This window comes from Colletotrichum lupini, chromosome 1 (assembly GCF_023278565.1).
Source record: "Colletotrichum lupini chromosome 1, complete sequence".
Classification (NCBI taxonomy): Eukaryota; Fungi; Ascomycota; class Sordariomycetes; order Glomerellales; family Glomerellaceae; genus Colletotrichum; species Colletotrichum lupini.
The window spans coordinates 3,593,714-3,619,140 of NC_064672.1; the positions used below are offsets into that span (position 1 = coordinate 3,593,714).

The following is a 25,427-nucleotide window of genomic DNA, read 5'->3' on the forward strand; positions in this document are numbered from 1 at the left end:
CAAAATAATAGAATAGAGGGGGTAGAAAGCGTAAATCCTCCTTTATATTCTAAAATTTTTGATAAAATCGAAGATATTCAGGAAATACCTTCTAAAATAGAGGTATTAATTCCCAAATTATCTGAGGAAGAAAAATCTAAATATAAAGATTTTACTCAGAGTATTACCCTACCTCCAGAGCCTAATACACTAAAACAGGCTCTAAATAGCTCAGAAAAATCAGAATGGTTAAAAGCTATATATTCTGAGCTAGAGGTTATTATTAAAAAGGGTACTTTATTAGCTATAGACCCAAATAAGGTCTATAAAGCTAATAAAAATCCACTATCTACTAGATGGGTCTTTAAACGAAAAATCAATATTAATACTGGTAATATTGATAAATATAAGGCCCGATTAGTAGTTAGAGGCTTCGAACAACAGTATGGAGTCGATTATTTCCAAACTTTTGCTTCTGGAAGTAATCCTACTACCTATAGGGTACTTATAGCCCTATCTGCCCCTTTAAACTGGCATATACACCAAATTGACGTTATTGGTGCCTTTTTAAATGGGGATTTATTAGAAGAGGTATATATAGACCCTTCTAATATACCTTTAACTGAATTTTTTGAAAAATACCCTAATTTAAATACTATAAATTGGGATAAATCAAAAAATCAGTTATTACAGCTTTTAAAAGCCTTATATGGGCTCAAACAAAGCCCTAGACAATGGCAACTAAAGCTGAAGTCTATTTTTAATAAAATAGGCTTTTTACCTCTAAAATCCGATGAGGCTACCTATTTCAACCAGGATTTCAAAAATCCTGCTTTTATTGTTACCCACGTCGATGATTTCCTTATATTTAATAAAAATATTAAATATATAGAGGAAATTAAGGGTAAAATATCGAAATATATCGATATTAAAGACCTAGGCGAAGCCTCGAATTTCCTAGGCGTCAAAATTACTAGAAATCGGTCTAATAAGACTATTTCTCTCTCTCAAAGTCATTATATTAAGGAAATTCTTAATAATAATGATTTTTCCAAAGCTAAAATCACTAATATACCTATAAATCCGGGTATATTAAATAGTGATTTAGGGAACGAAAAAGATGACTATTTACCTTCAAAAGAGCTATTAAAGACCTACCAGCACCTAGTAGGATCTTTAATGTACGCTATGGTTGTGACTAGGGCTGATTTAGCTTTTTCAGTCTCTTTCGTCTCCCAATACCTCCATAAGCCCACTATTTACCTACTTAAGGTAGTAAAAGGTATTTATAGATACCTTAGTGGCACTATTCACTATAATATTACCTATAATGGTAATATTGGGCCTGTAGAATTAGTAGGCTATACTGATTCTAACTGGGCCGGGTGTAAAAGTACTAGAAAATCAACTTCTGGGTACTTATTTACACTAAATGGAGGTCCGATTAGCTGGAAGTCTAAAAAACAGTCTACTATAGCACTTTCTACTACAGAGGCTGAATTTAATGGACTTCAGGAAGCTATTCGGGAAGCTATTTGGCTTCAGAATTTATTATCGGAAATAGGTTATCAAGTTAAACCTATTACTATTAAAACCGATAATAATGGGGCATTATCTCTTGCTTATAATCCTGAATATCACCAAAGGACTAAGCATACTGCCCTATATTATTATTATACTCGACAGGAAGTAGAAAAAGGGAATATTAAAGTAGAATATCTCCCTTCTACTATAATGCCTGCCGATGGGTTAACAAAACCCTTACCTCGGGTTAAACATAAGGAATTCGTTAAGCTAATAGGCTTAAACGATCCTAATAACCCTATTTAACCTATATTATACCCCTAATATAGGTATTTATTTTCCTTATATTTTTATGAATACTTTAAGGAAAATACTCTAGGGTACCAAAAGATTGTTCTAGGGTACCAAAAAACTATTCTAGGGTACTAGAAATCTACTCTAGGGTACTTGGTTAGCTATTTCAACATAGCTAATAAGGCAAAAGAGGGAGTGTTACGAAGGTAACTTTGTTTACCTTATTATTCGCCTTATTATCAATATTACGTAAGCAAACTATATACCATATTAATCTACGATTTCTGTAGATTATTATAGGTATTGATTATGTAAGCAATACTGCTTATATAAGCTTACGTGAGCAGTGGAAAGTACTGGAAGATAACTGAATAATCTGGAATTTACTCGAGGCGGAATTACGTACTACGATTACGCATTCACTTACGTATATGCTTATTAATTATATCATAATTAATAAGCAATGGAATATTCTAGTAGGAGGTTTTTATGCCTATATGTAGGCGTGTATTTGCCTACCTAGACCTTTCGTTAAGCAAGCAACTTCTCATATAGTAATTCAACTATATTACTCTCTTTATTACAAAAACCTCTTTTATATACGCTTATTTCCCCTATATTCATATATTCTTGCTTCTATATGAATATTCACTTTTCATATTCTATATAAGAATATCCCGCATTACCTCGTTAAAGCTATACGTGCTAGAATATCCGATTATCGTTATAGGCTTACGATAGTAAAATAATTAGTAATAATTATCGTAATAAGTTTTAATACGGAGATCTAGTGGTTATATTTCTTTAGGACCCAGACGAAACCTAGTATTTCTATTTCCGTTGGCTAATATTTTTTTTTAAGCTCGGATAGGGTTCGTAATAAGTATAATACTAGTTAAATAGTACCCTTTAGTAGTAGTTTAGTTAGCTTCCCTTCGTCGTCTATAATTATTTATAGTACTTCTAGCTTAACGTAATAGGCTATAGTACTAATGCCCGTCGCTACTATATTAAAATTAATAAATAGCGGTCGTATTAGGTCGTAGTAATATAGCTTAATATTATTTAGTAGGTCGCTACGTACTTTCTCGAACGCGTGCCGTTCCTTATTAATAATTATAATTAGGACTAATTTTATTTATTATTTACGCCCGGGATCCTTATTAATAATTCGTTTACTATTTTTAGTCCTTTGTTATAATAAATCTGTCTTTAGTTACTCTAGTAGTTTTATAATAAATATATATCCTAGGACGTTATTATAAAGGTACCTTACGAGGCTAATAAATATCTTAAGGTCGCGGAGGGTCGTTAGATATTTAAGTTATCTAAGAGTATCTAACTTTTCTGTTATAGTAAATAGGCCAAAGGCGTCGACGTGTTATCTAAGAACAGTAGTACTTAGAAATCCCATAAAGGTTTTTAATAGGTTAATACTAATGTTTTTTTATTATAATAAATAAAAGACGGTATCGAGGTTAGTAATATACTCCTCTAACGTATCGGATCCGATAATAATATCGTCGTAATATAATTAGGCTAAGACGTTTATAAAAAGGGCGTCTATTTATCGTTAGACATAGGTGTTCGAGTTTTTATAACTTATTATAGCGTAGTTAAAAGTATACTATTTATTAAGTATAATAATCGTAAAAGCGTCGCGAGATTCGGGGTATACTTATTATTAATAATAAAACGAACTTACGTCTATAACCGTAATATAGCGCTTATTTTTAATAATATTAAAAATATCGTCCTACGATCGTATTAAGTAGCTATTTAGGAGTACGATCTTATTTAGTCCGCGGATATTAATAACTATACGGCCTTTTTATTTTTTATTAACTTTATACTATATTATAAAAACTAAGAATAAAAACGGCACCGAGTTTATAGTACGATATAGTCGTCCCTAGTCAATAAGTATATCTAGTTATTTCCGGACGACTTCCTTTTCGTTAACTCCTAAATAGTAAATCTTCCTCGTCTTAGGGACCTCTTTTTCCTAGCTTAGTTTAAGAGTAATTCGTATCTATTAGTCTTTAGGAACATTAGTAAAGCCGGTGTCCTTAAAGACGTTTTAGAAATAGTTTAATAGGGGTATAAAGTAGTCTGCTTTATTAGCTCTATCGTATATCGTAATTCTAGTTATATATTTCTTTATTCGGTCCGTCGGCTAGACCTTTATTAGCTTAGAAGTTATAGCCTTATCTAGCTTATTATCCGTACTACCGAAATTAGCCGCTATGCTTACTTAGTCGTCGTTAACTTACTAGTAGTAGGTATCTTTAATAATTAAATTAAGGGAGCCGACCTTGGCTTTCGCGGGGATTATAATAGGTTTATTAGTATTATTAATAGTTATAATATAGTATATATTCTCGTTAGCTAATAATACGTAAAATACGAACTTATTATGCGGTACTAGTTTAAATAGTAGGTCTTCGTTAGTTATTACGGAATATAGAACTAGGAATAAGGAAGATATATATAGTAATATAGTTATTATCGTAACTAATCGGATCGTAACTTTAATAAGTAATCTGCGTTTAGTATTATAAAACGCCGGGACGTTAATATTATATAATTAAATAGTAATAGTAAAAGTAGCGAAGTCGATTTTGAATTTTTCTAATCTTATAATATTAGTACTAATTAATATATTTATCTATAGGCTATTAACTAGCGATATTTCTCGTATAAAGTATACTAAGGATAGTATACTATTGTCTATAGTAGTGCCCTTAATATAAAATAGGAAAACTATATAGTTTTATATTTAGTATATATCTATTCTAATACCTCTAATAGTTAGAGGAACGGCGCGTTATCTAATTTCTAAGAATAGGAAAATAGCTATAATCTATCGTTAGTTAGCGATCGATCGACTATAGCTTATATTAGTATAAACCTCCTCCTTAGTATCGTTATTAAGGGAAGTTATAAGTCGTAGTCGTATAATAATAGATATTCTTATTCTAAATCCTATCTTAATATCTAGCTTAGAATCCGTAATAGAGGTAATAATAAGTAGTCTAGTTTTATTAGCGGCTAGAGTATTTACCGTTAGCGAGGTAGTCGCTATATCGTCCTCTATTATTAATATAATATTATTAAGTACGCTTTTCCCTAATCCTCGTCGTTTAGTAACTAAGGAATCCCGAGAAAGGCGTTAGCCGTCGGTATTTATAATCTACGTTAAAGGCTTATATTATATACGTTACGGAAATATTAGAATAGTCTATTACCCAAAGCGAATTACTCGCTATATCTCTTATAGTCGTATATATTTAAAGAGCTAGTAATAAAAAATACTACGTCCCTAATTACGGGTACCGGATCGTAGTCTAGAGGTCCGTGGTCCGTATTATTAAAATTATCGTCTATATTTAGTTCTTTTAGTTAGTCGTCGCTATAGTACGCCTACTTTAGATTCTAATCCTCGTCTTATCCTAATAGCTTTTCGTCCTATTCCTCTAATATGTAAGCTTATATATACGTATAACGTAGTTAGTTATAATTAAAACGGTTTAAACGGTAGTTCTAGCACGTATAGCTTTAACGAGGTAATGCGGGATATTCTTATAAAGAATATAAAAAGTGAATATTCATATAGAAGCAAGAATATATGAATATAGGGGATATAAGCGTATATAAAAGAGGTTTTTATAGTAAAGAGAGTAATATAGTTGAATTACTATATGAGAAGTTGCTTGCTTAACGAAAGGTCTAGGTAGGCAAATACACGCCTATATATAGGCATAAAAACCTCCTACTAGAATATTCCATTGCTTATTAATTATGATATAATTAATAAGCGTATACGTAAGTGAATGCGTAATCGTAGTACGTAATTCCGCCTCGAGTAAATTCCAGATTATTCAGTTACCTTCCAGTACTTTCCATTGCTCACGTAAGCTTATATAAGCAGTATTGCTTACATAATCAATACCTATAATAATCTACAGAAATCGTAGATTAATATGGTATATAGTTTGCTTACGTAATATTGATAATAAGGCGAATAATAAGGTAAACAAAGTTACCTTCGTAATAGTAGTTATTACGCTATTAGTATAGTCTATTAGGGTTATTACTAAGGTTATAAGTATACTTACTAAATTATAATAGCGCTATAGAACTTCTTATTTAGGGGGGTCGGTACGGCTAAGACTAAGTACTTTACTACGTCTATTACGTAGTATTAGTTATCTAGCTATTAGCCTGCGTCGTAGGTTAATTATTTAATTAATTACCTCCTTAAGAATTGCCGCCTCTATACGAGTTATTATACTAAGTAGGTGGCCTATAGTCGTTCGGACGATTAAAGTCGTTATACTAATTATAATTAGACTACTTATTAAACTATTAGTAATTATAGTTCGGCTAGTAATTATTAAACTCCGGTCTCCGTAATAAATAGGGAGCATTCTAATATCCTCTTCTTTATAAAACTAACCTTAGTTCGGGGACTAGGTCGTTATTATATAAAGAGCTCGTTATTACTTATCGTACTTAGTAATTATTTCGTACGGGATATTTATCCTTAGCTATATAAATTAAAATACTCTCTTTATTATCGAGGCAGTCTAAGAACTAAGCTAGGGTTATCGTTACCGTTAGCTTTTTTATTTATACCTAGATCTTACCGTTAAGAGCTTTCAAAATAACTCTGAGTTATGCTTAAACGTCGTCGATTTTTATATTTCGTACGTTGCGAATTATCGTCTATATAAATAGTCTAATTATATATCCGTTAGCGAGGTCCCTAATTATAAGTTTTTATATATATAACGCGTTAAGGGCTTTGGAGGAATTTTACTTAAACCGCTTTTATAAAGTCTTAGTAATAACTTATATTTCGTAGTTAGATAGAGCTAGTCGTTCTAGTTATATAAGCTTAGTAATATATTATACTAACGCTATATTTAATAAATAAAACGACTATACCTCCCTAATAGCTACGTCGCCTCTAGTTATTACGAGATATTAGAGCCTATTATAAAAAATATAAACGTCGGTATAAGTAGTAAACTTAGTACCGGAGGTAATATTATACTTCGAATTATTATAACTAGTCGGATCGAAGTATCTAATCTCCTCTAGCTTTAGGGGTATAAACTAATTACTATTATATTTAAAAGTTAATTATCGGCTACCGTCATTACTATTATTTATATTATTTATAATTAAGACTACTATCGTAGCAATTTAGGCGATTATATTAGTAAAAAGACTACTAATCGGGTTATTATTACCCGCAGGCTAGTTATTACTATTTATATTACTATCCGCTATTCTAAAAAGCTTTACTAACTCGTCGTAGTCGCTAAGTAGAGAAGGGTATAAGCGGTAGTTACTTAGGTTAGTAATAAGACTTTTTAAATCGAGGTAGTTACCTAGGTTAGTAATATATATTATTACTAGTACTAAAAGTACGGTAGGCGACGACTATAGTTAGGTAAGAGTCGTCAGACGAGTATCGTTAGATAACGTCGGTTAATAATCGAACTTTATAGTATAGATTTATTAGATTACCGTATTAACTCCTCGTACTAATTTTAAAAATTCAATAGGGTAGTCTAGCTCGACTTCGCTAGCGCGAGTATTAATAGTTTAATTAGCTTATTATAATACCTACGTTATATAACGTTAGTTAGCGTTTATAACTCTTATTACGTAGGGGTAGTTCGTATTATTAGCGCAGAAACGTAGTAGTTATTTAGCTTTTAGCTTAGCTATTATTAGTCGTATTTCTTATAGGGGTAGAATAAAGATTATTTAGTAAATTAAATCCTAGTTATAATAAGCTAATAGAAAAGAAATTCTTAGTACTAAGTCGTATTATAGGTTATATTACTAGATTACCGGGGGCAAAGGTAGGGTTAATATAATATATTAAGTAGTGGTTGATTTTTCTAAGTAATGTGGGCAGAAGCCCCTAATGTGGGCAGAAGCCCCTATGTATAGTTGTGGCTGGTCGCCACCAGTTGTGGCACATAGCCTGTGGCTGTGTAGTGTGGCACCAGGGCTCCCGGCAGAAGGTAGCATGGTTGCGGGGAAGAGGCACACACCGTTCTTTGGTTCATCGGACTTCCCGTCTCTCCCTCGCAAAATGGCACGAGAATGCCTTACTTGGTGGGACTAAGGCCCGGGGGCATGGCACGATATTGCCCAGCCGCTCGGGCTTGATAGGCCAAATAGAAGCAGCTATGGATACGGATACGTGAAGCCTAAGTAGCTCACTACTGACCAGGCTCACCTACAGCTTCGGGCCCGTACTATAGCCTTCACCGTTGCGTAGTTCTGGAGGCGGCCGCGGCGGCCTCACCGCATGAGACGGCGTTGCCGCTTCCGGCGGCGAATTTCGACGGCTGCGGCCACACGACGAGCCAGACAGCCCAACCAGCCTTCCGGGTCACCACAGTTGAGTTCGGCCGGCCTCTCTTTCTCATCTACGATACGCAGAGAATGGCGATGGTGTACAAGTCACGGTGGCCTCTTCAGACTTCGTGGACCAGGATGCTCTCCTTTGGTCCACACCCTATCACATCTCAGTCAAGACGGATACTCTGCGCTTCCAACAAATTTTTTTCTTTTGCAACGGGCCGACAGGGAGATTGACACAATTCGCACTGCCGCTCAATGCGACGCAAAGTCAAGCAGTCGAGGACATGGGATTGGTGCGTCCACTGCATCCATGGTTTCCGTTTTACGACACCACCATTGTGTTAGCTGGGCGGTCCTGCGCAAGTGGTGGTTGCTGTCTTTGGCGACAGTTCCATCGGCGTACAAAAACACACACCACAAATAGAAGGAATCATCAAAACCCTTGTCCACAGGGCTACACGTCACATTTGCAGGGTCTGATCGGGGAAAGAAAGATACTTTTGCCGGACGTGTGGTCTGTTCCAGAACGTGCAAAAGGTGGGTTCGAGCCCATCTCGTCTGGTCGCCCACGTCGGTCTGCCTCTGGGGATCGACTCAGGCATGTTGCCGTCGAGCCTGGGAGGTGCCGCGGCTCGAGCTTTGCCTGTTTCTTCTCTTCTTCTGTAATTTTTTTTTATGGTTTTCCATTCGGATTGGCTTCGGGGGCATAGTTTGATGGCGAAATGTATCTGCCGCAGTATGGTCAGCGGCCCCTCGAAGCTCCGGGGCCGGTTTGGCCTGGTGAGATGAGGTGATGGGAGCTGAAGTCGGCTATGTATTGAATCATTCGCTCAAGTGACCATCGGCGACGCAGTCCATCCATTGGCATGCCTGGAATAAGTCAGTCCCTTAGTTTGGCATTGGCGGCGGCATGGACAGGTCTGGTTGCCGGGATGCCACATGGAAGGTCGGCATGCTTTGGTTCTAGGACTATGGACATAGGTACACTACGAATACTAATCAGTAATCGACTACCTAATTAGCCCACACCGTATTGTGCATTTGTATAATGCCTTTGAACACCAGGCCAGGTGTCTTGTAGTGAGTGCCTCACTACGGTACCTTTGTCGATTCAGAGTATCGTACACCGACAAGGATGTGTCGGGATGTTCCAGCCCGGCCAAGAACGGCGGTGTCCCTGGCCAGTCCGATTCCGATCACCAGGAATGCAGCAGCTGGACTCTGTAGACTAGCGGCAGAGGCAAAGCTACCTTACGGACCACGGTAGATGACGGTGTAGTCATGCCGCAAGACAATATGGAAATGGATGTGTGCCTACGAGTAGACGAAGATGGTGTAGGAAGCGAGAGAAAGGGGGCATGGAGTTTTAAAATTGAGGTAAACTACAGATGGATGAGCCTTTTGATGCAAATTCATTGGATTTGTTGCCAAGCCCAAGGTCCAAGGTACTTGAACATAGTAGGAGCAATTATCCGTACCTTACCTTAGGTACCTTACCTTACAGATACCTTCCAGTGGTAGAGAACTCCCGGCAAAGGATCCGTACGGATAGCCCAAGCAAAGTACTTGGGAGGAAGGAGCGGAGGTGGAGGAGGTGGAAGAAGAGGAAGAGGAGGAGAGAAGGGCATCGGACAGGATCCCGTCTTTTCCTCCCTCTTGGGTTCCTTCCATTGACGCTATCCCTCGGGTCCCTCCGATATTGCCTGCTGCTACTCAAGGTAAGTTAATAGCAAATAGCACCAGAGCATTCTCGTCAATGTTTCTCTCCGGTACTCTCTGAGTCCAGTCTTCTCTGCTCCCGTCTCCGGTGACTGACACGGTACCTTCTTTTTCTCTTGTCTTCTTGATTTAATGACCCATGCACTTTTCTTCTTTTTCTTTTTTATGTTGGTTCCTCCTGGATCTCCCGCTCCGGCCCCCAAAAGTGGCACCCTTGCCTCTGAGGTACCCTGCGCCCTCCCCTCCTCCAATCCAGCCCCCTTCTTGCCTTTTTTCTTTCTTTCTTTTTTGACGGGGATCTGGACATGCAGAACGGATGAGAGAACCCCTCCATCGTCCCCCTCCAAGCCCCCCATTCCCTCCCATGTTTCCCCTCCGACAATCTTTTGGTCGGCCGCTCTCAGCACACCTGGCTTGCGGCTTGCGGCTTTACCTGGGACTGGGACTGGGACTGGAAGTCTGGGACAGAGTACGGAGTACCTAAGTAAGGTACCTCACCGCGGACGGGACTGGGCTACCTACCTAGCTGCTCGGTACCTACCTTACCTACCTTAGTCTTAAGCGCACCCCCACAGTCACATTGCACACACACACACACACACACACACACACACAACACATCAACTTCTCACTAACTTATTATCTGTTCTAGTCCTCACTAAAAAAGTCCAGCCCACCTCACGCTGTCTCGTCACTTTATTATTCTGGCCTCCCGCCTCGCGCTTCCTTTCCCCTTTACTCTCTGGTCGGCTCTTCACCTGTCTCTCCCTCACGTCACGGCACGCCCACGTTGCATCTAGTCAAGCTTCTCAATTCCAAGTCAAAGCCCAAGCCCGGCACGGCACGAACACCCCCAGACCTGAGCAATTCGCAACGCCCTCGTGTGGCACTCGTACCTAACCATACAAAAACCCTGTTTGCGCTCTCTCAGCCATCTTCGTCACTTCCGAATTCACCCCCTCTCTTTCCGCTTGCTCGGCATCCCCCCCCTCCCCCTCTCGGCTTCAACTTCACCCAACCCAGACAGGCACCTTCGCCTTCTCCACCGCCGTACATACCTCCTTCAATTGGAAGCCTCGCCGTAGTGTACAAATCCCACGAACCTGGTACCGCAGCACGTCCCTTTCGCGCATTCGACCACAGTATTAACGAATCGAGAGACATCTGCTAGGATGACCTCTCACGGTACTTTGAAGGCGACCTTCGCTGGCCGCGCCGAATCCGCCAGCCATCCGCTCACAGCCTATCTCCTCCGATTGATGGACCTGAAGGCATCCAACCTCTGCCTCAGCGCCGATGTTCCCACCGCACGAGAGTTGCTCTACCTCGCCGACAAGGTCGGACCGTCCATTGTCGTCCTCAAGACACATCACGATATCGTCTCCGGCTGGGACTTCAACCCGCAGACTGGTACCGGCGCTAAGCTCGCGGCACTAGCTCGCAAGCATGGTTTCTTGATTTTCGAGGATCGCAAGTTCGGTGACATCGGCAACACGGTCCAAATGCAATACGTCGCTGGGTCGGCAAGGATTATCGAGTGGGCGCACATCATCAACGTCAACATGGTTCCGGGCAAGGCCGCCGTCACAGCTCTCGCAGAGGCAGCCGCAAGATGGCGCGAAAGATACCCTTACGAGGTCAAGACGTCGGTTACGGTTGGAACCCCGAGGTCGGAGAGTTTCGACGACTACGATGAGGACAACAATGGGGATTCGTATGAACATACCATTGGCACTCCACGACCAAACGACGTCAACGGACGCAAGGGCAGCATTGTCTCCATCACGACTCTGACACAGCACTTCGAACCTGCGCCTTCCCCTCGATTCCCGAGAAACGAGTCCCACAGCTCTGACGAGGTTCTGTACGCCGGAATCGAGGAGGCCCCCATGGACCGTGGTCTTCTCATCCTGGCGCAAATGTCCAGTGCCGGTAACTTCATGAACAAGGAGTACACCGACGCTTGTGTCGAAGCGGCTAGGGAGAACAAGAACTTCGTCATGGGCTTCGTGTCCCAGGAGAGCCTCAACACCGAGCCAGAAGACTCTTTCATTCACATGACACCGGGATGCCAATTGCCGCCGGAAGGTGACGAGGAGAACGGCGCCGTTGCGGGTGACGGCAAGGGACAGCAATACAACACGCCTCAAAAGCTTGTTGAGCTTTGCGGCACTGATGTCGTTATCGTTGGTCGTGGTATCCTGAAGGCGGGTGATCCTCAATCGGAGGCCGAGAGATACCGCAGGAAGGCCTGGAAGGCCTATCTCTCCCGTGTGGCATAGACGGCTCGTCTCTTACACACACATCCACCACCCTCCTCCACCTGTCCACCAAACTCATACACACACCCAAAGTCAATACCCAGGCGTGTTTTTTTCCATCGTTTTTTTTTTGTCCCCAGTCGCACCGACGTCGGGGCGGGCTTTTACGCCATATTCTCTAGGGTGCTACTGCTGGTTCATGCATATTCGGTTTTGCAATGGTATTCATGTCGTAGAGGAAGGGGATTCGGACTCGGCACTGGGGCGATTTCTTAGACGGGGGGGACTCGGCGACCCGGAAGACGGGTGCAAAATAAAAAAAAGGGATCGGCGTTGATTTCTGCGGGTTCACAAATGCAGGTCTTGCATGCGGACAGTTGCAGTTCATATATCATTGAAATGACAGTTCTCTGCCACATTTACTTGTCTATATGTGATGGCCCTTGCCTCGATCTCCAAGTCTGCTGCATACCCTTTGGATCGTGAGCAACACCGTCCGGCCATTCCATCGATCCTATCTCTGAGGTGTGGTAGTGGGTAAGACGAGTGGCTGGCTGCTGCTATCGTTCTCTTCTGAGTAGCTCCTTCTTACTCGGCTTACTCGGTTTACTCGGTTTTGAGATCAGATCAGATCTTTCGTCTAGTCAAGGCAAGGTGTCGGTGATCGGCTATTGAGGAAAGCATGTACCTGAGCTACCCTGAACTGCCGTTGATCGCGCACCCTTCTCTAGCATAGCTTAATGTTCTGCGACAAGCTGACGGCAAAGTAGTTTCTCGACGGCATGGTGTGTGGCATGTGGCATCCAAGCATGCTACTACAAAACATGGCACGGGGAAGAGGAAAAGGGAAAGGAGGGACAGGGACAGGGATGGAACGGAAGAGTTGAGGAGGTTTGCCCATAAGGTAGCCAGGTATGCTCCGTAGGCGATTGGACAACGGACTTTGGCGGACAATGGGCCAAAGTCCTAAAGCCGATGGACGAGATCCATGGCGGGACCCTCACCCGACTTAGTAGGGGAGACGGGGTCAGGTCCGATCTGGAGGCAGAAGAAGTCTACTCATGGTTGGAAAGGTAAATGGACTCTCTGTTACCACTACGAGTCTTCCCTACTGTGTACGGAGTACTCCGTAGAGAAAATGAAGAGAGAGAGAGAGGGAGAGGGAGAGAAGAGCACGTCGGGTCGGCGGGCAAGGTTCCCCGGGATGCGACATGTTCCCTACAAGTCCCGCGATGTGTGAGGTGCGAGATTCAAAAGATGAGGAAGGCTATTTTCCCCCCAAACCAAAAATGATGGTGAATTTGAAGCTGAGCAGTGTGCGCCGTTGCCACGCGCACCAAGTAAGATCAAGCAAGGGGTGGCCAGCCGGTGCACAGCACCATCTCGCGTTGACTTCGACTGCCGCACAGCACAAACACAACGCTATACGCACGTAAAGTAACGACTATACAAGTACCGGAAACGCACCAACAGCCTTTTACTTCAAAAGGTCGTCCCGACTTGTTTAGACGACGACGATGCCGACAGATCGCTGACGCTGGCTCTATGAAAGGGCATTGGTGCGACGGGATCATGAGGGGACATTGGCCGTGTGTGTAAAGTGGACGTTGGGACGTGAGGGAACGGTGGGACGTGAGGCGTGGGATGAGATCTCTCTCGGTCTCATCTTACATTGATTTTTCGGCGCGCCGTGCCCCCTGTCGGCAGGCTGCCGGCCCTACCCCTCCACGCCGTGTTTCCTACTGTTCGGGTCCCCTTTTTTTCTCTCTTCGACCTCCTGAAAGGCGATCCGCGGAAGACGAATGGCACGATGCTTTTTTGCTGTTTGAACCCCGACTATTACCTGCCCTGGGCGAACGCGAACGGTGCGGAACACGGGTTCTTCTTCTCCATGCCGCCATGACCTGCAGAAGTCGGTGTGTACAGGAAAGCCGGAGGGAATTCCATATGGCTGCCTGGTAGCTGTGACCTGGGTTGCTGTCCCCAAGAACCTCCAAGACGCCTCTCAATGTGACCTAAGCGCTGCCGATCCAACGTCGAACAATACAGGTAGGTAGATATCTATGTCGGCGAAGGACTAGAAAGCTTGGGCGGAATTGCGATGGGACAAGCTGCAGGTCAGCAAATCACAAAACAGCAGCTAGCTGTCTTTGGAGCATCGTTGCGTGACCCTTGGGACCGGCCGTTCGCTCCGTCGGTGTCGTCAGAGTATGATGGAGTGAGTGGCCAGGCAGGGGGTGGGGTGGGATGGATGTATCCATGGATGGGCAATGGATTTTTGAATCTGATGTTTTTGTTGTTGATGGGCTTTTGTTGTATCCCGGATGGTACACTACCTTACTTTGTCCAAGGCTGGCCGGTACATTTCGCATACCTTACGGATACACCACCTTACATTAGCCATATCCAAGTGCCGGCCGGACGTGTAAGAAAACTATGGGGATTTAGAAAACGCCCTTTGACAACGGGAGTTTCTTGTTTTTCTCCTATCCCTCGGGGCTTCAGGGATATCCTACCTATTTTACAATTTGCTGCACCTTACCGAGTACACCTTGCGGATACCCAGGAATCGAAAAGGGCAAAACGAAAATACGTCGACGTACCTTACCTTACTCTACTGCACGCAGCACCGTGTAAGGTACCTCTCCGTAGTCCATACAGAGACAAGACAGGATCAACTCCCGGCCCCACAATCCAACACCGCCGGCCACATGCCTCGCCTTGCTCTTGCCGCAGACCTGGACTGGAACTGGACTGGAACTGGAAGGAGCGCAACTGCCAACACCAGGTGCTTGCTTGCCTTTGCAGCAAGTTGAGTGAGTTGCGTGTGTGAAAAGTTGAAGCCTGCCTACCTTATCCGTACCTACCTATACCTATACCTATACCTTACCTAGGTGCCCGGCTACCAAAGGGAAAGAGCGAGCGCCTGCCACTTCTGGACCCCGGTTGCCCATATTTACGAATACGCTCACCATCGTCTTTCCCAGCCCCGATCGAAATACCAACGACGTCTGTCTACTTTACCCTACCTTACGCAGTAGCAACTGCTGCTCTGTCTTTCCGCCCTGGCGTGTCTCCAGTCCACCACTCTACCACTCTACCTACCTTACCTTACTCAATCACCAGGTTCCGCTCTCTCCCACACAGTGCCCCAGTCTAAGGCGACATCTGCTTCGCTCGCCGACGAGAGTCACAGGTTGATCGTGGGCGGGTCCTGTTTTCCAACTTTTCCCACCAGTTCTGCTTCCGTAATCGTCCATCCCTCCCTCCATCTCTTCCGGCAGCTGTCACCGCGAGGAACCACGACCGAGATCAACATTTACCGGGTTTTCTTGCTCGTTTCGCCTCTCTACTGTTCCATTTCAGGCCTTGCGCCTGCCTGCGCTACTCTACGAAAAGATATTCAGACGCCCAGCCAACTCCATCAACCCACGTGCCGAGCTCGCGGCGAATCCAGGCGGCTCCCACTTTGCGGACCGAATACCCTGAACCACTGACACAACCAATTCCCGAGGCGGCGACGGCGCCGACAATTCGAGAACGTCGTGCCGTTCCCCGAGTGCGCCTCCACGAACACGATCTTGCAACAACCACGTCCGCCGCGCAATATTCGCCGTATATACGCATACACACATTTACACGGCTGGCCATGGCCGACGATCGGCGGAACAGCTCCGAGAAACCACCCTCGGCGCGGGATGGTCAGGACTCGAGCACAAGTCCCACTCAAACACCGACCCAAATGCAGAACCAGAACCAGACGCAAGACGCCCGACCACCGCCCAAGAAGCGCAGACGCGTGGTGATTTCTTGCACGGAATGCCACCGACGGAAGCAAAAGGTTGGTTTGCTAGGCCTTGCCCGCAACAATTCTCCCTCCCGCCATTGCAATTCGTAGCTGACACAGTTTCTGTGCGCAGTGCGACCGAGACCTCCCATGCGCCAACTGCAAGTCGCGCAACAAACAGGATGCTTGCAAGTACGAAACGGGCGCGCCCACAGCAAAAGACAACCGCAAGCCGGACGGCGAAGGCGCGAGATCGACACATGTCCAGAGCCTCTCCAATGCCGCCGCGAACTGGGGCTACTCTCAAGCTGGGGCTTCCACTCTCGGTCTGATGAGGAAAATCGAAAGCGCCAACGGCGACGGCCAGCTGTCGCATCTCGGCGGCGCGGCCCACGTCGAAGACCAGTTTGCGACCAAGGAACGATACAAGTCGTTGATCAGACAGCTGCCGGCGAAGGGTTACATCGAAAAGCTCATCGACGTATACTTTCACGAGTTCAACCACCAGTACTATGCGCTTGAGGAGGATCTCTTCAAGGAACAGTTTGCCGAGTGGTCCAACATCCCCTTCAGCGTGCTTTCCAACTCTGGTCCACAGGCACTCTCGCCCGACTTGCGAGTCTTTCCCGCGCTGCTCTTTCAGGTACTGGCGACGGCCTTGTTGACTCTACCGGAAGGGTCGCAAGACTTTTACGATCATCTCAAGTATGCTGGGAACATGACTTTCGAGGACCTTGCCGCGGACTACAGCGAATCTGGCGTTGGCATTTTGTCACTGCTTGGTAAGCGGCAAATCACTCTCACAACAGTCCAGGCCGACTTTCTTCGAGCTGCGTTTCTCAAGTACATGGCCAAGGTTACGGAATCGGTAGGTGAACTCCCGAGCGTAGCTTAAGGCCATAAAAAAGCTAATAATGAGTGCAGTGGCATGCCATTGGTAGCGCTATTCGAGATGCTCAAGAGATTGGCATGCACCGGGATAGCCTGGATCCTTCCCCGGCCAGTGATGACACTGGTGATATGCTCGAGAACATGTGGCTGATTCAGCGGAGGAGAAAGCTTTACATGGTCCTCATGACATGGTGAGCAATTGCCGGACGGCAAGCATGGCTGTTTATGACTCGGCTGACACCGAACAGGGATATCCACTGTGCGCTTGTGCTTGGACGTCCTGGCAGCATCGACTGGCGTATACTCCCACCCAGTCTACCAATAGACGCGCCTCCGCCCAAAGACCGCCGCAAGACGCCCATTGCGCCAAGGGATGACGAGAGAGACCCTCCAACCCCGTTGACTAAGAGCATATGGGCTTTCAAGCTCGTCGGCCCAATGCGCGAGATCCTCGAGCTTGAGCACGACGGCCCGTGTCCGAAAGACTACTCCAAGGTCGACCGGGTACACCAAATATGTATGGAACTCGACGAGGCCACACCTGCATACTTCCGCCTGGAGAATCCGGACACGAAATGGGACGGTAACCCCTTGTGCTCCTCCTGGCTACAGTCGGTGCGGTTTTACCTACCGCAGATGAATCTTTTCAATCTAATGGCACTGCACCGACCATACATCTTTAACAGGCAAAAGAGTCGGACAGAGGCGCTCAAGGCCAGCATTGAAATGTTGCATCGACAGATGCTCACATTTCAAGGCCTTGACGCTGGATCATGGCGAAAGTAGGTCTCATGCATTTCCCTGTCGGATTAGGCTAACAAGCCTGCCTAGTTTCTCGCTGTTCTTTGGCAGCTTTGACGCAGTAGTGCTCATGGCGTCGATATATATCCTGTTCCCCAAGGAGAACCTGGATATGGCAGGCAGCGCTATGCAACACTTCCACTGGACAACGGAGAGGTTTGAAGCGATGCAAGAGCGAAACCCTCTTGCAAAGGCGGCAAAGGGTGTTCTCCAGGCGATATTTAATAAGTTTAAGAAAGCAGTAGGAAACCCGGCGCCACCAGCGAGCCTGTCAAGCCTGGCATCCCAGACAACGCCGGCATCGACGGCAGACAACAGCAGTCTTTCAGGCCGCGGATCGGTGTCAACGGCAACAGCGGCCACGGCAGATACGCCAGTGAGCAAGAGCAGTACGGTGGCGACACCAACCTCACTGCCCATGGCATCAGACGCGGCATCGGCGTATCCTTTGCCATCCTCTGCCTCGGACTGGAACATACCCAATCACTGGGATTTCACGTCGATTGCGCCACTATTCCCGATGGGAGACCTCATTTACCACGACCTCAACGGTATACCGGACGACGGATCTCTCCCTGCGTGGGGAGCAGCGACGCCGCCACCGCCGGTGGCTGGAACAACATCATTCGAAGGAGATTTTGGGAATGACAGTGTGTGGAACTTGCTAAACCAGTACGACCCGTCATCTGTTTGAGCCCCTTACTACGTACGTTATATGGAAGACTGAGGAACGATATTTGAAACGGACAGAAACAAAGGCCATTTAGGGACATTCAAGCCTGAGCCGCTCACCTTCAAGTTGGAGTAAGATACTATCCGTAACATCTGCCTGCAAGCTCCTGGAAGAAGGAGCGAGGGGCTTGGATGATTGAGACAGTAAAGGAAAGAGGGATGGCAAGGCGTTTTTCTTGAACGTCGCAGGTGAGAGTCGAAAAAGAGATGGTGAAAAGGTCGCGGCCTAGCGGCGGTTCAGTGCATGACATTGAGTCGTTGTCATTGGCTGCATGTATTGGTGGGTTGAATTGAAGTCGAGAACTTGAGCGCCTTGGGGGACAGATGATTTACAGCTGAAGGGCACCCCCCTGCCATGATGGGGGATGCTGGCCAGTCAGGTGGGACAACGGTAGTGGATTTAGCGCCAGCGGAGAAGGAGCTGCCCTGCCAGTGCCTGCTTACCGGGTTCCGTGGTGCCTCGCAAGTTGTCGCTAAAGTGGCATCTCATGCACAAGCGGTGGACAATCAGTCGAGCGAGGTGCAGGCCAGGCACATCGCAGCCGTTGCTAGGTAGTCGTCAGCCAGCAGGTAGCCAAGAATGGTTGAGGCAGATACAACAACGAGGATGCATAGATGACCATAATATACCCTATGTATACCCTGAGTGTACTTTTCTGTTGCCGTCATGTCCATGTTCTGATTCGAGGTTTTGTGTCGTTCGGCGTACTGGGGAATGGGTGTCACCGGTGTCTTGCGGGATGAAAGGTACGCATATCCTTGCGGCCTATGACGATTGGGACCAGTGGTAAACTTTTTTTTTTTCGTATGCCAGTTTAACAATTTTTTCCGGGGTCCAGACAGTACGGCACCAACACCATGTCCGTAGAGGAAGAAAAAAAAATCAATTTCCGCCAGCCAACGACTTGTGTTGTGGCGTGTCTAACATCTTATCGGACGCTTGCTTTTTTGCCTATGCAATCAACTTCCCACGGTTTCTCGAATGTCACTTGTGAACATTTCCCCATCTCTTGACAATTGGAAGTCTACCCGTGCCTAGGTTGGGTCAAGAAAGATTACCCCCGCCATCCATTCGCATCCGGCGAGTGAGCGCTCATCCTGCTTTCCGCATCCCGGGTCCCAGCAGATCGATATACAAGAATCCGGTGGTGGCTTCACCGCTTCCCGTCACTCTCTGCTGTCAGGTATCGATTGGGAGAGGAAGCAGACAGCAGACAACAGACGGCTGGCATCTTTCAACCCAAAATCCGTTTGTTGCTGCGTTATTCCGTCTCGCAGACACGTCTGCAATATTTGTTCGTTTTCTTCCACCTTTTACATAAACCCGTCTTATTGACCCTTATTCGTAAAGTACAGGAAAGGGAAAGAAGCTGCTGCCCTTCCAACTTTTTCTTAAACAAAATCTCTACGGCACCCACCGTTTATTTGACTTACCTCGTCTCAACCTCAGACATATCCGTACTCCCGGCCTCTCGCCTTAGACCCCATCTACCAGCCAACCTCCATCCTGAATCCTGGTCTAGTCGAATCCCGATCCTACCCCATTGTCTATCGTCTTGCCTGGCGTTACATTGCCCTCGTAGCCTCTACTCGCTCTCTCAAGACGCACCATCAGAGGCTTTTTGGCACTACTTCACCTTCAACCGGTCGGTCACACCTCACCTTTTCAGCCCTCAGGTACTACCTCCCTTTACTCAATTACCCATGACTTTTTGCCTGAACCGAACATCTTGAACGTCCTCTTCTGCCCCCAAACTCCAGCCCTGTCCAGCTATCAACCTCATCAATCCCATCGCCGATCGACGAGACGTGAGCTGCGCTAAGGTAGTCTCTAAGTGCTTGTCTCTCTTTTCTTTGGCTGCATCTTATTTTGCTTTCCAGATTCTTACACTTTTGGTTCCCTGTCCACTTGTCTTGGCTTTTTTGCCTTTCACAGCTCTCGAGGTTCTTATTGCAGCTCACACGAAGCTCTAGATGTGAAGAAAGGGTTTAGCCACAAAGATTATTTTCCTCATATCATCAAACCACCTGCCTACCTACGCGGTTCTCATACATTGCACACGCAAGCCTAGTCGAAAGGTTACCTCACCTTAGCTCTCATAAATCGCTTTCCAGAAGAGACGTAACCTGCTACGTACTGGCTAGGCGCATTTCTTGCTACAGCGACACCTGCAGCAGACCACACTATCTGCCTGATCCGGCTGGGCCATCGCACCAAAGCATCACAAGCACACGAGGCAGGCACGGTACTTTCACCTATATTTTTATTTTTTATTTTTTTACCACCTACCCAAGCACCAAGCACAAGCACTACGGTCATCCACACATCCACGTCCCGTCCAAGCACAACACTCACTCACACACACACGCACACGCACTCACTCACTCGCTCACTCACTCACTCACCCACCTACCTACCGTACCTGCACCTGCACCTGCTGGCGCCAATAGAGAGTGCAGCAGTTGAGACTACCGCCGCGACTTCTTGCCTTTTCCCTTTGGCACACAAGGACTGCAGCGTCCGCCTCACCTTTCTCACTCTTCTTCCTGCTTGGGCTCTCTCAATTTATTTCGCTCGCTGAATCTGACTGGTGGCAGAAAAAAAAAGCAGCTCTCACTTTGCCTGAGGGAAGGAGGGGGAAAAAAAGAAAAAGATGCCCACCACCACTCATACCATGACCACCCGGTCGCCTTTTGACACCAACAACCTGGGCATCAACACCAACAATTCGGCCCCTGTTCTCCCACCTTACCTTCGCACCAGTAGCCAATCTCCGTTACATTCTTTTCCTTTCTCGCCGAGCAACACCTTGCCTTCGGCCATCGGATCAGGCATTAAGAAAGAAAAACCATCCACCAAAATGGCCTTGGATAAGCCAGAGATCATGGACTTTGTCACTCGGTATCAGAACTTGCAGGGTTACCAGAACGCCAGCGACCAGTTGATGAAGGTACGTTTGCGTTTTCCACTTCCCTCATGGTTTGCCATTGCCTGCCCACCCCTTCTCCCGGTTGAATCTTCTGCGTCCTTTCCACGGCTGGTCTGTGTCTGCAGAGAGACCAAAGCTTCCTGTCCCTTGCTCGATAGGGTCCCGCAGCAAAGCCACCCCCAGATTGAGCTTGAGCTCGAGCTTTTCGAGGCATGTCGTCAACTTTTGCTACCGCGTCTAGCTTCAGCGCCTGTTTGGCGTTGGCGCTGCAGCTATCATTGTTGACGCGCTTCGGCTGCTGATCCCCTACTTCCCTCATCGCCACCTTTCCAAGCCCACTCTCAATCCACCTGCACGAGACGCGACGAACTGCTATTCCCGTCCATCCCAACATGGGACCGCCCCTCTGAACAAGGTTATGAACCTTGACCAAAGTTACATTCCGCTAACCTCGTTTGATACCACAGGACCTTTTGATATACTGCAAAGAAATTCAGGGCCAATATGCCGATGAAAATCAGATACTCAAGCAGGAGCTGCGCAATGCAAAGCTCGACCTCGAGCATGCTACCACTTCCAGAAGAGAGATGCAGCAGATGCTGCAAGAGCTTGATTATGATAACAGCTACATGAAGGTAGACAGCGGCGCCGTCTGCTGCCCAGCAGCTTCTTCCCCACCCTTGAGCTCCAGAGTGACTAAACCTCGCAGAATCGCAATCCCTACGTCTTGATTCTAATTGATGGAGATGGACTTCTTGTATGTAGCCCCGACTACTACCTCGGGTTTTCGATGTAATGCTAATTTCGGCGCCTTCTCAATAGTTCCAAGAATCGTTTATCAGACAAGGTATCGAGGGCGGCAAGCAAGCCGCCTACGCCCTCCGAACTGCCGTTGCCGAGTATGTTGGCAGCCAGTCGGGTGAGGTTGAAATCGTCGCCAAAGTCTGCGCCAATCTATCCGGTCTTGGACGTGCTATGCGCAGAGATGGCTGCCTCGATAGCGAGTCCGAGCTCAGGGAGTTTTCTCTGGGTTTCACACAGGCCAAAGCTTCGTTTGATTTCATCGACGTTGGTCACGGTAAGGAACGTGCCGACTCGAAGATCAAAGGTGCGTTGTACACGAGACTAGATGGTGATGTTGTAGTAGTGACAGATGGGCTAACATTGCCATAGAGGCCACCCGCTGGCATCTGCGAAACTACAACTGCAGACAGATTTTGCTAGGCATTTCCCACGATGCTGGTTATGCCCCTTTCCTCGATGAAATCCTTCAAGATACAGATACTCGCTCAAGAGTCAGTCTAATTGAGGGCGTCGCTACGGTCAGAGAGCTAAAAAACACCAATGTTCATATCCTCGACCCGCTACCCAGCCTTTTCCGAAACCAAAAGCTCATTGATAGAAGCGGCGACCGCGCTGCTGAACGTGCCGAGGCATATGCCAGATCTTCGGCGCAGGCACCAGCGTCGGTACCTTTCTTTCCGGCTCCATCTAGAGCGTCAACATCTTCGCCTGTGATGGTGGCTTCGCCAACCTCACCCCCTGCTACATTGGCGACGACAGCCTCTTCTTCCTGGGCCGGTGTCACCGCTAAGGCTAGCCCGCCGCCTGTCATCACCACCCCGTTGGCTAAAATATCCGTCAATGTTCCAGCTCGAAAGGCTCCAGAGCCAAAAGTGGCAACACCGGCATGGAACCCTGGCGAGCGTGGCTTGGATCCCCCCATCCCCATCAACGCAACAGCCATGGACAATATTAAGAAACGAACAGGCAAGGACAAGCTGTGCAACAACCATTACCTGCGCGGTCCTTGTGCCAAGGGCGATGAGTGCTGCTTCGAACACAAATACAAGCCCAACCCGGATGAAATTAACGCCATTGCCCATTTGACTCGTCTCAACCCCTGCACCAGCGGTCAGGAGTGTGACGTGGAAAACTGCATTTATGGACATCATGTAAGTCTTTGCCTTTCACTCTTGCAGAACAGGTGTACTAACAAGTCTCGCAGTGTCCTAGCGTGACTGGAACCACCTGCACCCACCCGTATTGCAAGTTCAGAGTTGAGGATCATCCACCTGGCACAAAGTTCAAGAATGCCAAAATTCACGAAAACTGAACGGCTTCGAGAAGCCGATTTTGGGAGGAAGGAGAGACAAAAGGACAAAGGGACAGGATTTGCTATGGCACATGGAATTGGCTGTGGCACAGAAAGTCGTAACTCATCTGCTGCTGGTCTCTCAACGTACTGGGTTTGCTTTTTGAGAGTTAATTTTTGTATGGTTAGCTTTCTCACTAGCAATTTGAGCTTGCCAAATGAGCTTCGTATAGCTATACATGGATAGCTGTTCTCCAGATACTTTCTTCATGCAGTGAGGCTCACGTAGCGCTTGAGGGAGGACCAATCGTACCTGAATTTCTGGCCCTGCAAAACCATTGCATCACGCTCTAGCTATATGGGTCAGCAATTTGCTCAGATTGTCACCATCGGATGAGGAGACGTGTTGGCGTTATAGTTGCGACTGCTCACTCCCGACCTCCGCGCTAGCATCTTGACCCCCGGTGGCTTATATTTTTGAAGATCATGAGTTCGAATTCCCTCGTAGACACTTTTTCTTTTGTTTTAAAGAAAAGCCATCGCTCTTGCCACATCCATGAAGCTGCGGGTTATTTGCAGAGGGAAAAACGAGTGTTCGTGTATACCTTCGTCTGTAAGCTACCCATGAGCTGAGGTGAAGTAATGCCCTGTGCCTGTCTGCCGAGCCCCAGCGAGATAGTGGACCCCGCCACTCCAACCCAAACCCCACCACGAGCCGTGGTCTTGCAACCAACCCCACACCTGCCGGCCAAAATCCCAGAGTGGATTAGCAGAGAGAGCGAGAGCCTCCTCTTCAATCCACAACTGTATCCTCACCTCGCATCTGCCAGGCCTCCAAACCCACCACCAACGACGACGACGAAAGCTCCCGAAGCGACTGATACCTCGAGAGTCACGAGCTCAATCGGGTACAAAACAAGAAGTGGCGATCACAGATAGTCCGCCAGACAATACCACACCAACAACCCCCCACACAAACCACAACCACCATGTCGCACCCACGCATAGAGGAGGTCGAAGACAGCGACCTCGAGGCATCAGACCCCTCCGAGGGCGACATTGACGACTTTGCCGACAACGACATTATGCGCCGCGTCGAGCCCAAATCGTCAGCACCACGCGCACCGCAAATCAACCCTTCCACCATTCCCCCCGCCGCCGCCAGCGGCCCAGGCCCCCGCGGCGGCTCCTCCGAGTTCCAAACGACCGTCGACCAGAAGCAATACGCAGACTTCCAGTGCCTCTACCCAATCTACTTTGACGCCCGCCGCACCCGCGCCGAAGGCCGCCGCGTCCCCAAATCCCTTGCCGTCGAGAACCCCATCGCCCGCGAAATCGTAAACGCCTGCGCCGCCCTCCGCCTGCCGACGCTCTTCGAGCCCGCCAAATTCCACCCAAAGGACTGGGCGAACCCGGGCCGCGTCAAGATCCGCACGCGCTTCAACGGCCAACTCGGCCCGGACGGCGGCAAAGCCAGCGCGGCGAGCCGCCCCGCGGGGTGTCAGGAGATCAAGAACAAGCACCACCTGTACATCCTCGTCGCCGAGCACCTCAAGCGCAACCCGACGACGGAGGACAGCGCCGCCCTAAAGGCGCGCGTGCAGGGTGCTCCCGCGCACGATCCCAGCAAGCCGTGGCCTAGGCCCGCCGTCCCGCGCGGGTGGAAGATGGGCGAGCTGTTGCCGTATATCAGTCCCGCCATGACGGGCGGCGGCGTCAGCGAGAACTTGTTCAAGGATATGATGAAGGAGATGCAGGGGGGTGGGGACCCGATGGCGGCGTTGATGCAGCAGGCTCAGGGCGGTGCTTTGGGTGGTGGTGGTGGCGGTGCTGAGGAGAAGGCTGGTAAGAAGAAGAAGGGCAAGGGCAAGGCTTGAAGTGGACTGTCAGAGAAAAGAGAAAGAGAGTCGTCAAAAGGGAAACCAGGGGTGGACCACATCCAAGGAGTTCTAAGCATCATCATGAAAAAAACATACCACGGCCAACGGTCAATGGTCACCAAGTTAAAACGACATCACGGAGAT

The 25,427-nt window shown here is 47.0% G+C and overlaps 8 protein-coding genes across 8 annotated transcripts; all 8 read left to right on the forward strand.

Annotated features, from left to right (window-relative positions):
• Positions 1 to 8,131: 8,131 nt before the first annotated feature.
• On the forward strand, positions 8,132 to 8,611 carry CLUP02_01026 (uncharacterized protein; the record flags this gene model as incomplete). Its single annotated transcript, XM_049280071.1, has 1 exon — positions 8,132 to 8,611. The coding sequence occupies one exon, from the start codon at positions 8,132 to 8,134 to the stop codon at positions 8,609 to 8,611; it is 480 nt and encodes a 159-aa protein (XP_049136028.1).
• Positions 8,612 to 10,558: 1,947 nt separating this feature from the next.
• Positions 10,559 to 11,077, forward strand: CLUP02_01027 (uncharacterized protein; the record flags this gene model as incomplete). The annotated part of the gene is made up of 1 exon (XM_049280072.1): positions 10,559 to 11,077. A coding segment is annotated over one exon (519 nt), but the record flags the coding sequence as incomplete, so codon positions are not given.
• A 1-nt stretch (position 11,078) lies between these two features.
• On the forward strand, positions 11,079 to 12,188 carry CLUP02_01028 (orotidine 5'-phosphate decarboxylase; the record flags this gene model as incomplete). Its single annotated transcript, XM_049280073.1, has 1 exon — positions 11,079 to 12,188. One exon carries the CDS (start codon positions 11,079 to 11,081, stop codon positions 12,186 to 12,188), a length of 1,110 nt encoding a protein of 369 aa, XP_049136030.1.
• Positions 12,189 to 14,878: 2,690 nt separating this feature from the next.
• CLUP02_01029 (fungal specific transcription factor domain-containing protein) lies at positions 14,879 to 18,454 on the forward strand (the record flags this gene model as incomplete). Its single annotated transcript, XM_049280074.1, has 7 exons — positions 14,879 to 14,978; positions 15,356 to 16,008; positions 16,088 to 16,822; positions 16,879 to 17,036; positions 17,094 to 17,627; positions 17,677 to 18,318; positions 18,397 to 18,454. The coding sequence occupies 7 exons, from the start codon at positions 14,879 to 14,881 to the stop codon at positions 18,452 to 18,454; spliced, it is 2,880 nt and encodes a 959-aa protein (XP_049136031.1).
• A 282-nt stretch (positions 18,455 to 18,736) lies between these two features.
• CLUP02_01030 (uncharacterized protein) lies at positions 18,737 to 20,960 on the forward strand (the record flags this gene model as incomplete). The annotated part of the gene is made up of 9 exons (XM_049280075.1): positions 18,737 to 18,922; positions 19,067 to 19,125; positions 19,247 to 19,369; positions 19,429 to 19,627; positions 19,829 to 19,957; positions 20,049 to 20,187; positions 20,524 to 20,624; positions 20,681 to 20,832; positions 20,897 to 20,960. 9 exons carry the CDS (start codon positions 18,737 to 18,739, stop codon positions 20,958 to 20,960), a joined length of 1,152 nt encoding a protein of 383 aa, XP_049136032.1.
• A 279-nt stretch (positions 20,961 to 21,239) lies between these two features.
• CLUP02_01031 (uncharacterized protein) lies at positions 21,240 to 23,424 on the forward strand (the record flags this gene model as incomplete). The annotated part of the gene is made up of 5 exons (XM_049280076.1): positions 21,240 to 21,329; positions 21,776 to 21,943; positions 22,131 to 22,416; positions 22,482 to 23,263; positions 23,317 to 23,424. The coding sequence occupies 5 exons, from the start codon at positions 21,240 to 21,242 to the stop codon at positions 23,422 to 23,424; spliced, it is 1,434 nt and encodes a 477-aa protein (XP_049136033.1).
• A 535-nt stretch (positions 23,425 to 23,959) lies between these two features.
• On the forward strand, positions 23,960 to 24,342 carry CLUP02_01032 (uncharacterized protein; the record flags this gene model as incomplete). Its single annotated transcript, XM_049280077.1, has 2 exons — positions 23,960 to 24,012; positions 24,069 to 24,342. The coding sequence occupies 2 exons, from the start codon at positions 23,960 to 23,962 to the stop codon at positions 24,340 to 24,342; spliced, it is 327 nt and encodes a 108-aa protein (XP_049136034.1).
• A 50-nt stretch (positions 24,343 to 24,392) lies between these two features.
• On the forward strand, positions 24,393 to 25,280 carry CLUP02_01033 (uncharacterized protein; the record flags this gene model as incomplete). Its single annotated transcript, XM_049280078.1, has 1 exon — positions 24,393 to 25,280. The coding sequence occupies one exon, from the start codon at positions 24,393 to 24,395 to the stop codon at positions 25,278 to 25,280; it is 888 nt and encodes a 295-aa protein (XP_049136035.1).
• Between the last annotated feature and the right edge of the window lie 147 nt (positions 25,281 to 25,427).